The 15,231-nt window shown below is 44.1% G+C and overlaps 1 protein-coding gene across 7 annotated transcripts in view; it reads left to right on the forward strand.

Moving 5' to 3' along the window:
- The window catches only part of TNS3 (tensin 3), a 321,108-nt gene that overhangs the window by 199,242 nt on the left and 106,635 nt on the right, over nt 1–15,231 (forward strand). For all 7 annotated transcript variants that reach the window (XM_084857723.1, XM_084857721.1, XM_084857725.1 and 4 more), the window contains 3 exons: nt 9,742–9,854; nt 10,819–10,879; nt 11,360–11,432. In XM_084857723.1, the coding sequence (XP_084713849.1) occupies nt 9,742–9,854; nt 10,819–10,879; nt 11,360–11,432 (247 nt within the window). The remainder of the gene's footprint in view (nt 1–9,741; nt 9,855–10,818; nt 10,880–11,359; nt 11,433–15,231) is intronic.

Below are 15,231 nucleotides of genomic sequence, written 5' to 3' on the forward strand. Positions count from 1 at the left end.
AAACCAAATGCACAGTTGCAAGATGGGGGATACGTGGCTCAACAACACTACAAGTGAGAAGGATCTTGGAATTGTTGTAGATCACAAGCTGAATATGAGCCAACCATGTGATGTGGCTGCAAAAAAGGCAAATGCTATTTTGGGCTGCATTAATAGAAGCATAGCTTCCAAATCCCGGGAAGTACTAGTTCCCCTCTACTCAGCATTGGTTGGGCCTCATCTGGAGTACCGTGTCCAGTTCTGGGCACTACACTTTAAGAAGGATGCAGACAAACTGGAGAGGGTTCAGAGGAGGGCAACAAAGATGATCAGGGGACTGGAAACAAAGCATTATGAAGAGAGACTGAAAGGACTGGGCATGTTTAGCCTTGAGAAGAGAAGACTGGGGGGAGATATGATAGCACTCTTCAAGTACTTGAAAGGTTGTCACAGAGAGGAAGTCCAGGATCTCTTCTCGATCATCCCAGAGTGCAGGACACGGAATAATGGGCTCAAGTTACAGGAAGCCAGATTCCGGCTGAACATCAGGAAAAACTTCCTGACTGTTAGAGCAATACGACAATGGAACCAATGACCTAGGGAGGTGGTGGGCTCTCCCACACTGGAGGCATTGAAGACGAGGCTGGACAGCCATCTGTCAGGGATGCTCTGACTTGGATTCCTGCACTGAGCAGGGGTTGGACTCGATGGCCTTGTAGGCCCCTTCCAGCCCTACTATTCTCTGATTCTGTGATTGTCACCTGTGTGTGCTAAACTCTGTGGGCTGGATCCAGATTAATTTAGTCAAGGGGAGGGGCCATAGCTCAGTGGCAGAGCACCTGCTTTGCATGCAGAAGGTCCCAGGTTTGATCCCTGGCATCTCCAGGTGTGGTTCAGAAAGACCCCTGCCTGAAACCCTGAAGAGCCGCTGCCAGTCAGTGTCGACAGTACTGGGCTAGATGGACCAAGGGTCTGACTCGGCGTAAGGCAGCTTCCTATGTTCCTGTAAAACCTAGGTCCCATTGACATCAGTGAGACAAGTTAGTCATGACTGAACTTGCTTTCCATTGATTTTAGGGGGGACTAAGTGCAAGCAGTTTGTCGTGATCCTATCCTGTGTGTCTAGGCTGCTATACAAATATGAAATCAACTGGATGGGAAGGACGTGCTATAGGCATGAGGAAGGGCAGCAGTAGTCCAGTTCTCATAGGCTACAGTTCTGATGTCTGCACAGGACTAATGATAAATTCATCCACAGATATGCAGGATTCTAAAAATAACATCTGCCCAGAAAAATGAAACTTGGTCACAAAAAGTGTCTGGTGTGCATTCATATAACAGGCTGTGAACTTGGCCAACTTGATAACAGTGGTTTATTTAGCTGATATTGGGCCGGGATACAGATATGGATCTGCTCCGAATTGACTTGGCAGTGGACGGTCACTGTCTTATGTATCTCCCATGATGCAGTGAGACTCCAACAGGATGTCATGTACTTTAAGAAATAAGGGCTAGTAAGTGCCCAAGTGCTGATTAAACTATTTTATGGAGAGAGTTAGAACTGTCACTTAATACTTTCGTATACATGAGCAAAGGAAATCAACCTTGAGTGCTCATTGGAAGGACAGATAATGAAGCTGAAGCTGAAATATTTTGGCCACCTAATGCGAAGAGAAAACTCCCTGGAAAAGACCCTGATGCTGGGAAAGACTGAAGGCAAAAGGAGAAGGGGACGGCAGAGGATGAGATTGCTAGATAGCATCACCAGTGCAATGAATATGAACTTGAGCACGCTCCGGGAGAGAGCGCAGGACAGGAAGGCCTGGCGTGCTATGGTCCATGGGGTCACGAAGAGTCGGACACAACTTAACGACTGAACAACATACATAAGCAAGAGAGCAAACTGCACTGGGTCTCCATGACAGTGTCACCGTGAGCAGGCTGTGTGTTCAAAGTAACACATTGTTCTTTTGTCTTCTATATAAGGACAAAGGCTCTTTGTTCTTTGTTAAATACTACTGTTTGCCACCCTCTTTCTTGGTCTGGGCTTGCGTATCTCTTGTTTTAACAGGTTGTTTGGTAGCTAGGTGGGGGATTCACTGACAAACCTACCTTAGTATTGTCATATTGAGTTTGGTGTGGTCCTAAACATTTGAAACTTTAAAAAGGAGAAATCTGAATCAAACTAAGAGGGCATTTGCAAGGTTGCTTATAACCAAATAACGTTCAATGGCTTTTCTCTAAGGCCCTGTAATGGTGTGGAGAAGCTGAAACTGAAGAAGCGCATTACTTCTGCATCTGAACCCCTGCTTCTAACAGGACATCTGAAGGAACAGAACACAGATCTCACCCATACTGAGCACATAGCGGTGCACGTTGCACACTGTGGGGCAGGTCCAAGGGTGCAAGTCGCACCCCTTCCAGAAATGAGCGTTTCTGCACTTGTCCCCGGAAGTGCTACATTGTGGCCGCCAGTGGTATGGGCCACATGCATGCTGCCACTGGTGGGTCTGGGCCACCCACACAAGGGCTCCATTGGATCCAACCATGGTTCCCCACTTTGGGATGTCAGGTTAGAAGTGGGGATGATCAGGGCCCATGATTCAGTGGTAGAGCACGTGCAGAAGGTTGCAGGTTCAATCCCCAGCATGTCCAGGTAGGTCTGGAAGTATTCCTGCCTGAAATGCTGGAGAGATGCTGCCATTCAGTGTCGACAATACTGGGCTAGGTGGACCAGTGGTCTGGCTCAATATAAGGCAGCTTCCTTTGTTCCTATGGGATCCAGAAACATCAGTGCTTCTTTAGTCAACTATCCAAATTGACCCTCAAGCTTTGGATGGGAGACAGAATGTTTTGCATGCAGAAGATCCCAGGTTCAATCCCTGGCAAACCAGTTGAAGGGATCTGGTCGCAAGTAATATGAATGACCATCTGCCTGAGACCCTGGAGAACAGTGGACAATACTGGGTTAGGTGGGCAAATAGTCTGACCTGACATTAAGGCAGCTTCCTATGTTCCTGTGGATACAGTTACTATTGTGTTACTGTTATGGTTGTGTATTTGTGAAGAAATAGCTAGAGTTGTGCATATGTTGAAAAAGTACTGGGCCAAAGTTCATGCTGCAGAGTATCTCAGCTGTCATTTAATAAAAAGTGAAGATTCTAGCATTGCAGCTGCAGAGATACGACTGAAAATGTCTCCTGAAATCTCAGATGTCACTGAGAAGGCTGAAAAAGAGTCCCAGTAGTTTGGGGAGATACTTCAGTGTTCTGCATAGTTCCTTTACCCTTCATTATGACTAACAAAGCCAGAATATATTCTGCATAACTGACAATTGGAACATGATTTTATTAGTTCCTCTTATTTTGTGCACACTCAGAAATTGTGCTCAATTTGCATATGTCATTGGCCTTTGTGTGTGTGTGTGTGTGTGGAGTGCAGAACTTGGTTTGGTAGAATCCAGAATTTATGGGGTTGCTGTTAAGGGCACAGTGCATACAGCTCTGTGAAATGGCTCACAGAGTACAGACCTTCAGATTGCTGTGGTATTCCACCTAGATTGAGGCTTCCTTCACACATGCTTGCAACAATGTATATTGCCATCCCACAGTGCAAGGCCTCACATGTGCATAACTGAGTGATGCACATGTGAGGCATGGCCAAGTATTTCCCAGCCAGTCAGCACCCTCTGGCCTGGCAGGGCATTGATTATATGGGAAAGACCCTTGGCCTACCATGTCATTGCATTGTTGTTGTTGTTGTTTATTCGGTCAGTCGCTTCCGACTCTTCGTGACTTCATGGACCAGCCCACGCCAGAGCTTCCTGTCGGGGAATACCATTGCTCTAACTATGCGGACCTTTGTTGTCAGTGTGATGTCTCTGCTCTTAACTATTTTATCAAGATTTGTCATTGCTCTCCTCCCAAGAAGTAAACGTCTTCTGATTTCCTGGCTGCAGTCAGCATCTGCAGTAATCTTTGTGCCTAGAAAGACAAAGTCTGTCACTGCCTCCACGTTTTCTCCCTCTATTTGCCAGTTCTCAATCAAGCTGGTTGCCATAATCTTGGTTTTTTTGAGGTTTAACTACAACCCAGCTTTTGCACTTTCTTCTTCCACCTTCGTCATGAGGGTCCTCAGGTCCTCCTCACTTTCAGCCATCAAAGGGGTATCATCTGCATATCGGAGATTGTTAATGTTTCTTCCAGCGATTTGAACTCCAGCCTTGGCTTCATTAAGCCCAGCACATCGCATGATGTGTTCTGCATACAGGTTGAATAGGTAGGGTGAGAGTATACAACCCTGCCGTACTCCTTTCCCAATCTTAAACCAGTCCATTGTTCCGTGGTCTGTTCTTACCGTTGCTACTTGGTCGTCATACAGATTCCACAGGAGGCAGACAAGATGACTTGGTGTCCCCATACCACCAAGAACTTGCCACAATTTGTTATGATCCACACAGTCAAAGGCTTTAGAATAGTCAATAAAACAGAAATAGATGTTTTTCTGAAACTCCCTGGCTTTCTCCAGTATCCAGCGGATATTGACAATTTGGTTTCTAGTTCCTCTGCCTTTTCTAAACCCAGCTTGTACATCTGGCAATTCTTGTTCCATGAATTGCTGGAGTCTACCTTGCAAGATCTTGAGCATTACCTTACTGGCATGTGAAATAAGTGCCACTGTTGGATAGTTTGAACATTATTTGGTGCTTCCCTTTTTTGGTATGGGGATATAAGTTGATTTTTTCCAATCTGTTGGCCATTCTTGTGTTTTCCAAATTTGCTGGCATATAGCATGCATCACCTTGACAGCATCATCTTGCAAGATTTTAAACAGTTCAGCTGGGATACCGTCATCTCCTGCTGCCTTGTTATTAGCAATGCTTCTTAAGGCCCATTCAACTTCCCTCTTCAGGATGTCTGGGTCTAGCTCACTGACCACACCGTCAAATCTATCCCTGATATTATTATCCTTCCTATACAGATCTTCCGTATATTCTTGCCACCTTTTCTTGATCTCTTCTGCTTTTGTTAGGTCCTTACCATCTTTGTTTTTGATCATACCCATTTTTGCCTGGAATTTACCTCCGATGTTTCTAATTTTCTGGAAGAGGTCTCTTGTCCTTCCTATTCTATTATCTTCTTCCGCTTCCGCGCATTGCTTGTTTAAAAATAATTCCTTATCTCTTCTGGCTAACCTCTGGAATTTTGCAATTAATTGGGCATATCTCCCCCTGTGACTGTTGCCTTTTTCTTTCCTTCTTTCTTGGGCTACTTCCAGTGTCTCAGCAGACAGCCATCTTGCCTTCTTGGTTTTCTTTTTTTGGGGGACATTTTTTGTTGCCACCTCCTGAACAATGTTGTGAACTTCTGTCCATAGTTCTTCCGGGGCCCTATCTACTAAATCTAGTCCCTTAAATCTATTCTTCACCTCCACTGCATATTCATGAGGAATATTAGTGAGCTCATTTCTAACTGATCTGTGGGTCTTCCCTATTCTCTTTAGTCTGATTCTAAATTGTGCAATAAGAAGTTCGTGATCTGAACTACAATCAGCTCCAGGTCTTGTTTTTACCGACTGCATAGATGTCCGCCACCTTTGGCTACAAAGGATGTAGTCAATCTGATTTCGGTGTCGACCGCCTGGTGAAGTCCATGTATAAAGTCGTCTCTTAGGTTGTTGGAAGAGAGTGTTTGTTATGCACAGTGAGTTGTCTTGGCAAAATTCTATCAGCCTATGTCCTGCTTCATTTTGTTCTCCCAGACCATGCTTGCCTGTAATTCCAGGTGTCGTTTGACTACCCACCTTAGCATTCCAGTCAACTGTAATGAAAATAACATCTTTGTTTGGCGTACTATCCAGAAGGTGCTGCAGATCCTCATAGAACTGATCTACTTCTGCTTCTTCAGCATCTGTGGTTGGGGCGTATATTTGGATCACTGTGATGTTAAATGGCTTACCCTGAATTCGAATTGAGATCATTCTGTCATTTATTGGATTGTATCCAAGCACTGCTTTAGCCACTTTATTATTAATTATGATGGCTACTCCATTTCTTCTGTGGTCCTCTTGTCCACAGTAGTAGATCTGGTGGTCATTTTATGTGAAGTGGCCCATTCCAGTCCATTTCAGTTCACTGACACCCAAAATGTCTATATTTAATCTTGACATCTCCCCAATAACCACATCCAATTTGCCCTGGCTCATAGACCTTACATTCCAGGTTCCTATGGTGTGTTGATCTTTAGAACATCGGATTCGTCGTTCACCACCAGCACCGTCGGCTGCTAGCCGTCCTTTCGGCTTTGAGCTAGCTGCGTCATCACATCTGGGGCTAGTTGAACTTATCCTCTGTTCCTCCCCAGTAGCATTTTGACAATCTTCCGACCTGGGAGTCCCATCTTCTGATGGTATACCGACATATCTCTGGTTGTACTGATCCATTTAGTTTTCATGGCAAGAATACTGGGGCGGGTTGCCGTTTCCTTCCCCAGGGATCGTATTTAGTCTGACCTCTCTGCCATGACCTTCCCATCTTGGGTGTCCCTTCACGGTTTAGCTCATGGCATCATTGAAGTGCTCAGGCTCCAGCACCACGACAAGGTAATGATCTCCTTTGCTGAAGGTCATTGCATTGTTGTTGTTCAGTCGTTCAGTTGTGTCCGACTCTTCGTGACCCCATGGACCATAGCACGCCAGGCCTTCCTGTCCTGCACTCTCTCCCGGAGTGTGCTCAAGTTCATATTCATTGCATTAGTGATGCTATCTAGCCATCTCATCCTCTGTCGTCCCCTTCTCCTTTTGCCTTCAGTCTTTCCCAGCATCAGGGTCTTTTCCAGAGAGTTTTCTCTTCGCATTAGGTGGCCAAAATATTTGAGCTTCAGCTTCAGCATCTGTCCTTCCAATGAGCACTCAGGGTTGAATTCCTTTAGGATGGACTGATTTGACCTCCTTGCAGTCCAGGGGACTCGTAAGAGTCTTCTCCAGCACCACAGTTCAAAAGCATCAATTCTTCGGCACTCGGCCTTCCTTATAGTCCAGCTCTCACAGCCATACGTTACTACTGGGAAAACCATAGCTTTGATTAGATGGACCTTTGTTGGCAAGGTGATGTCTCTGCTTCTTACTATGCTGTCTAGGTTTGCCATAGCTTTCCTCCCAAGGAGCAAGCGTCTTTTAATTTCATGGCTACAGTCACCGTCTGCAGTGATCTTGGAGCCCAAGAAAATAAAATCTGTCACTGCTTCCATTTCTTCCCCTTCTATATGCCAGGAAGTGATAGGGCCAGATGCCATGATCTTAGTTTTTTTAATGTTGAGTTTCAAACCAGCTTTTGCACTCTCCTTTTTCACCCTCAACAAGAGGCTCTTTAGATCCTCTTCGCTTTCTGCCATTAGGGTGGTATCGTCTGCATATCGGAGGTTGTTGATAATTCTCCCGGCAATCTTAATTCCGACCTGTGATTCATCCAACCCGGCGTTTCTCATGATGTACTCTGCATATAAGTTAAATAAGCAGGGTGACAATATGCAGCCTTGTCATACTCCTTTCCCAATTTTGAACCACTCGGTTGTTCCATGTCCGGTTCTTACTGTTGCTTCTTGACCCTTGTACAGGTTTCTCAGGAGACAGGTAAGGTGGTCTGGTACTCCCATCACTTTAAGAATTTGCCACAGTTTGTTGTGATCCACACAATCAAAGGCTTTAGCATAGTCAATGAAGCAGAAATAGACGTTTTTCTGGAATTCTCTTGCTTTCTCCATGATCCAGCGAACGTTGGCGATTTAATCTCTAGTTTCTCTGCCTCTTCGAAACCCAGCTTGTACTTCCGGTAGTTCTCGGTTTGCATACTGCTGAAGCCTAGCTTGTATGATTTTGAGCATCACCTTGCTGGCATGTGAAATGAGCGCAATTGTGCGGTAGTTTGAACACTCTTTGGCATTGCCCTTCTTTGGAACTGGAATGTAAACTGACCTTTTCCAGTCTTGTGGCCACTGTTGAGTGTTCCAGATTTGTTGGCATATTGAGTGCAGCACTTTAACAGCATCATCTTTTAGGATTTTAAATAGCTCAGCTGGAATGCTGTCATCTCCGCTAGCTTTGTTGTTAGTAAAGCTTCCTAAGGCCCACTTGACTTCACTCTCGAGCATGTCCGGTTCAAGTTCAGTGACCGCACTATCATGGCTATCAGGGACATTCAGATCTTTCCTGTATAGTTCTTCTGTGTATTCTTTCCACCTCTTCTTAATCTCATCTGCTTCTGTTAGGTCCCTGCCTTCTTTGTCCTTTATCATGCCTGTCTTTGCACAAAACATTCCCTTGAGATCTCCGATTTTCTTGAAGAGATCTGTAGTCTCTCCCATTCTGTTGTTTTCCTCGATTTCTTTGCATTGTTCATTTAAGAAGGCCTTCTTGTCTCTCCTTGCTATTCTCTGGAACTCTGCATTCAGTTGGATATATCTTCCCCTTTCTCCCTTGCTTTTCGCTTGCCTTCTTTCTTCAGCTACTTGTAAACCCTCATCAGACAGCCACTTGGCTTTCTTGCATTTCTTTTTCTTTGGGATGGATTGAGCTGCTGCCTGCTGAACAATGTTACGGACCTCCGTCCATAGTTCCTCAGGCACTCTGTCTATCAGGTCTAATCCCTGAAATCTATTCCTCACCTCCACTGTATATTCATAAGGGATATGATTTAGGTCATACCTGAATGGTTTAGTGGTTTTCCCTACGTTCTTCAATTTAAGTCGAAATTTTGCAACAAGAAGCTCATGATCTGAGCCACAGTCAGCTCCAGGTCTTGTTTTTACTGACTGTATAGAGCTTCTCCATCTTTGACTGCAAAGGACATAATCAATCTGATTTCGATATTGACCATCTGGTGACGTCCATGTGTAGAGTCGCCTCTTGTGCTGTTGGAAAAGAGTGTTTGCTATGATCAGCATGTTCTCTTGGCAAAACTCTATTAGCTTTTGTCCTGCTTCATTTTGTACACCAAGGCCATGCCTGCCTGTTATCCCGGTGATTTCTTGACTTCCTACTTTAGCATTCCAATCCCCTATGATGAAAAGGACATCTTTTTTTGGTGTTAGTTCTAGAAGGTGTTGTAGGTCTTCATAGAACCGATCAACCTCAGCTTCTTCAGCCTCAGTGGTTGGGGCATAGACTTGAATTACTGTGATGTTGAATGGTTTGCCTTGGATTCGTACTGAGATCATTCTATCATTTTTAAGATTGTACCCCAGTACTGCTTTTCCCACCCTTTTATTGACTATGAGTGCTACTCCATTTCTTCTAAGGGATTCTTGCCCACAGTAGTAGATATGATGGTCACCTGAATTAAATTCGCCCATGCCTGTCCATTTTAGTTCGCTGATTCCCAAGATGTCGATGTTCAATCTTGCCATCTCATGTTTGACCACCTCCAGCTTATCTTGATTCATTGCATTATACATCCACAAATCCTGCAGAATGTGACTTCCCTTCTGGGTGCATATGTAAAGGGGGCTGTAGCACAGCTATGCAACTATCAGCTTACTTTCATTTCAAAACAGGTAGTCAGAGTACATCCTTATCTCAGTTATGATTAACACCTCTAACCACCGATGACAGATTTGTTAATTGCCTCATACTGATTTGACACTCAGAATAGAGTAGTGTGAAACTGACAATATTCCTTTGCTTTCCGTACAGTAGACCACAGGAAGAGCTTTCTCCATGTCTTGTGTTTGCATTAATTTACTTACACCAGCTGTTTTTCCCTTTTAGGTATGTGCAGTTTCTGAGTGGCCTTCTGTCTGGATCTGTAAAAATGAACACAACCCCTCTCTTCCTGCATTATGTTATCCTACATGGAATCCCAAGTTTTGATGCTGGCGGAGGTGAGTTTTGTATTCTGCTTGCTGTCATCTTTATTCCTGGCTTTTGATGTATGCTGATTTCATGCTAATAAAAACTCTGTAGTTAGGCTGCACCTTTCCTTCACCTCTGGTGATCGTAATCTCATCACTACCTGAGACCAGAGGCCAAAGCCCCTCCCATGTCTTTGCTTGCCCTGCCTCTGCTGTGGCTCCCACCTCCATCAGCTGCCACCATGCCTGTTTAGTTTTGGTCACATGCCCTGCTACTTCACACTTCCCTTTTCCCTTGGTGGCTGAGTGGGAATCTCCAAGTTGCCACTGGCATTCTAGAGTAACCAGTAAGGTTTCTCCAAGATGGCGCCATCTTCTCTAAGATTCAGTGGTCTTGTATGGGAAAGCTTCCTGGTAGATTGTGCGCAAAGATAGTTTCCAGCATTCTTCACAAATGTTCTTCCCGTCGCTGCCACCCAAGCTAACTTGCAGGGAGGATGCATCTTAATGATGCTAAATATATTGCCATCACCAACATTGTTATCTTTGCATACTATTGGTTGGCAGTAGAAAAATCGATACTTTCTTAAGAAATTCTGGATAGTTGGTGACATCCTTTCTCCTATGGGTGGCCAGAGGGGTCGATACCTCAGTTCTGGGATACCATGTCCTCCTGGTAGAAGACTGAGTCAACATCTGATTTCAACCAGGGGTATGGGCATCCCCTGGTCATCCAGCCCAAAGACAATGGGACAAAAAAGTGGAACAATGCGAAGGCTTAAAAACCACATGGCAACTGCCATTACATCAACATAACAGAGTAACAGAAAACATCCCTGTCTGCCTTCTGCTACATGCACCTATGAGTGCGGGCTAAGCCATTACCAAAATGTCTCTTTTGAGAGTACATCTAGTATGCATACAGCACCATTCACAGTATTGTTTTAGAATGCTTCGGTATTTTTAAACTTCCATAATTTCCCTTCTTCTCCAGTTTGTCGACCCTTTCTGAAGTTGTACCAGGCCATGCAGCCAGTCTATACATCAGGAGTATAGTAAGTAATAACCGGCACTCCAATCCCTAATGTGTTTGTTGGCCATCCTAGACAGTCATAAAAGTTACATGGTACAGCCCCCCATCCCCAAGCACTGTATGATTTCAGAGTGTATGTTGTGCGGATCACTTGTTTTAATGTCCTCCCATGCCAAAACACATTCTGTGTATTGAAAACTGTCACATCAGAGAGGAGAGTAGGCTATAAAAATTCTCCCTAAGGAGCTAGTTTTCAGTGTGCAGGGATATTTTTGTTTTGTTTTTTGTTTGCAACGGTGGAGCATTTCAACATCTGATTCCCCCACCTGCATTTTGAGGTGGGACAAGCTGAGGGAGGGCTGTACTATGTAATTATTTAAAAGATATAGATAAGCTCTAAGCCATTTGGGCTTCAGGGGGTTAAAATGATCTCTTCTGTAGATATTTTGAAATACTGCTTCTCTTAGGATTCTCTTTCTTTCCCTGCTTCTTCTTTAAGTAGCGTTGGACCAGAGAACCAAAGCAGAGTCTGCATTGCAGTGGAACCAGCCCAGCTCCTGAAGGGAGATATTATGGTAAGTGTTCCCTGAACATTGGTGATGTTTAACTGCTCTGTCCAGATAGATGAAGTTGGGGGTGGGGGCGATACGAAAGCTTCTCCCTGCTGTGGTGGCCATAATGATTCTGCCCAGCTATTGAAAATCAAGCCTGCCCTTACTTACAATGCCCCCCCCCCTTTTTGGGTTCTGTTTCTTGGTCACACTTCAGTGTGACAAAGTGTTGGGAATGTCACACTGAAGCGTGACCAAGAAACAGAACCCAGAACTTTTATAGACCTCTGTAATAACCACTATTATGTCCTGACTCAGTCAACTTTTTTTCCTAAGCATAAAGCCCTGACCTCTTTAGCCTTTCCTCGTATTTCTTCTAGGGCACCAAACTCAACTTGTATTCACTAAGACTTTTTCATCAATTGTATCAGAACCAGCTCTTCCATTACGCTGAAGGAATATGCCCAGGAGAAATGCTGGAAGGGTAGTTTCCTGGGCTGGAAAACCATGAAGCATCCATGTGACACGTTTTCCAGCCCAGGAAATGCCTTGCCAGCATTTCCAAACATGGACCCACATGCACTCTGAGGTCGAAGTCTCTACATTTCTGAATTTGTGTCACAATTTGCAAACCCTCCAAAATTGCATATGAAAAAAATGCGTACTTTTGAAAAATGCACAGAAACACACTTTAATTATGAGATAAAATGCCTATTTTTTTTTTAAAAAATGCACCCCATTGATGCATACATTTAGAAAAATGTGCACAAAAATAAGCTACAAAAAGAAAAAAAACAAAGTTTGCAATTCGGTACGGACATGAGTCGGAACAAGCTTCGAGGTGGAATTCAGAGAACCTCAGTGAGCTCGTGTTTTTGCACATCCCTAAAGTTTAGTGAAAATAAAATAAAGTATTGCTTCATGAAGTACTCAATTGAAATGTGGAATTCGCCATGAGAAGATTGCCACTGGCTTAGATGACTATTAAAAGAAAAGAATAGATACATTCATAGAGGATAGGTCTTCTGATGGCTTCTTGCCATGAGAGCTAAGTATAACTTCTGTGTACAGAGGCAGTATACCTCAGAATGTGCTGGGACAGAGACCAGATTCTCTTGCGCTCAGACACTCCATATTAAAACTTGGTGCTAGTTCAGTCTGAATGATTACTTGGCTGTTCTCTCTATATCTGCCCCTTTATTAAGTCCTGGCTTTGCTGATGTGGGTATTTGTAGGAGCTCTTTCCCTGACTATATGGAGCAGTGCTTTTGCATCCCACTGTTGAAGTTGCTTGGGAATAGGGGCAAGGAAAGGGTCTGGGAGCCAGGAGGGGATGGCTTGAATGGGAAGTGGGGAAAGGGAGGCCACATCCCTCTTGGGCTGAATCATGGGCCACATCTGCAGCTTAAAGACCTCTTCATGTAAAGTCCTTCAGATCCTTCTTGGACAAAGTGCCCTTCACTGTATCAGCAGCTTGCCTGAATAAGAACCAGTGATTTTGGCACCCAATGAAAGGGCTTTTTATGCATTAGCAGAGGCGTTCTGCTTGGCACTGCTACGTTGTGTTTGTGCAAAGTCAGCAGACTGGCTTACGGTGCTGGTTCTAGTAAATCATTGCCAGCCAGAAATTGTCAAGGGCATATTTAAATAAAGGAGTGGGCAAATGAGTCATCTTTTTCTTACTGTCCATAATATGCATAGGGGAATCCTGAGCATGCATGCACAGATAAAGATAGCAGCCACACTGTGTGTACTCTGCGAATTCATGGGAAGGCAGGAAAGAATAGAATGCGATACTGGGCACAGAATTTATGAGAATCTCCATTTGCATTGTTTTTAAAAAGCACGTTTCTAGTCCCCACAACTGCAAATATATGCTTGAAATATGTGTAGGTAGTAATGTCTGCTGTAATTTCAGAAGCCCTAGGGGTGGCTGAATAAGGTTTCTAGTGGGTAGTGGCTTCTTTGCCTCTCCCTATGGCTAGCAAAACTTAAATAAATTATGGGAAATGCATATTTTCCTGACACAGAATGTGGTAATGTAACAACCTTCTGTATAAAGTATGAGGGAGACAGCATCCCCTTTAGATCTACCAAGAGATTTGGGTGGGCTTTAATTCACCCCTTCATATTAGGTGCTGTACAAAGTACGTCTTACACATTTGTTCCCTGGAGATTAGAATTATTTGAGGAGAAGGAATTTTGTCTGGAGGAGTTATTATGTAAGAAGGAATTAGCTTGTGGAAGGATTTCTGGCACTGTTTCAGCCCGTGCCCTCTCTTTTTTTAATATATGCACTGGTCAGGCCAACCAATGTCTGTACAAACCTTGTACATTCAGAATCTTGCAATGCAAACTAACTGTAAAATTGCACTCCTTGGGCTAGATAAGGTTTGCATTCATCTGTGCACAGAAAGAATAACTACTTTTAGGTATAATGAATGCTGTAGATTCCATGTGGTGAATGTAATGCAGTAATCCAGAGGTCTCAGTGGAGATGCTGACAGTGAAATTAAATAATTTATAGTGTCTTATAGGAAGGGCTGTGTGTATTCTGAAATTCCAGCCAGGGCACAGAGTGGTATGGGATGTACACTCATTTTCTGGAGAACCTTGAATATCTTGGGACTTTCTGGGGTTTTCTTTTAAAGAAAGAAACTTTCTAGCCTTTTTGTCTAGTAAGATATGTTTGAAAAGGGTGCTGGCAGTGACTGGTGACCTCTCAAAAGGTAGAGGAGCAGCTGAATAAGGTTCCCAGCATATCAAAGGCCTGTAGAAGAGCTCCCTACTTTTCCTATAACTAGAAAAAGGTTACAGCTATGAAGCTTGTCTTGAGGCTATTTGTCTAATTTATAATGATTGCAAAATTCAGGTTTTCTAAGTGCAGAATTTTTATTTATGACTAGTGAATGGGCCCAGCTTCATATGGGTTGGAATAGCCATTAGTTTGAGGCAGCGAGGCCTTCAAGCAAAGTTACACCAGTGTTAGAGTTGGACACATTGTACCTGTTCCATCTGAGTGAAGCTATGCCTGGTGGTGCCCCTAGACATGGTCCCTGCCATGGTGCACCCCCTATATGCCTCTGAGGGAGTAGTCTGACCACTCCATTCCCCTGATGGGGGCTGCGCCACAGCAGTGGGGATGGGGCAGGGATATAACTGTCCATCACCCTACTAATCTCTCTGGACTTTAAACGGTATGGGCTGCAAAGCTAGGTGCTGGTTAGGGATGCCTGCCCCGGTGGCTGAAGATCGCAGGTTCAGACCACATGGGTACATTTATATTAATGAAAATTAATTAATGTGTTTTTAAAACAAAATAACCCTGAGGTGCACAACCCTACGGTCCTCTTCGTATGCCTGCCAAGTTTCAGGTGTTTAGGTTTTATGGTCTTGGACCTATGGCACAGATGGGCGGACAGACTCACATCCTCTGTTGTTATAGAAGTGTGGTATATGTACAACCTTCCTTTTATGGACTTGCATAGGAAAAAAAAATCACCACGAGCAATGGAAGTTACCTTTGAGGGGGCAGTTCCTCCTCTCTGTCATCTCAGCCTTGATCCTAAAACCCCTATAAAAGGGGGTGATTCACACATGTATACATCACTTGATATCTCACCACCTGCTTATGGCACGACGAATCTCACCTCAACATGTAAACTTTCTACTGAGTCCTGTATTTGTTGGGATTATTTGTTGTGTGATGAACATGCCTCTGTGAACTGACTCCCAAGACTTGATCTGCCAACTAAAACTCAACATCATGTGGATTTTGCTTAGCTTTGAGCCGGACTCTTAGGTCGGGTATTGCATGGGGCTG

Source organism: Heloderma suspectum, chromosome 5 (assembly GCF_057233095.1).
Source record: "Heloderma suspectum isolate Gila_16-S chromosome 5, 16-S_ref, whole genome shotgun sequence".
NCBI lineage: Eukaryota > Metazoa > Chordata > Lepidosauria > Squamata > Helodermatidae > Heloderma > Heloderma suspectum.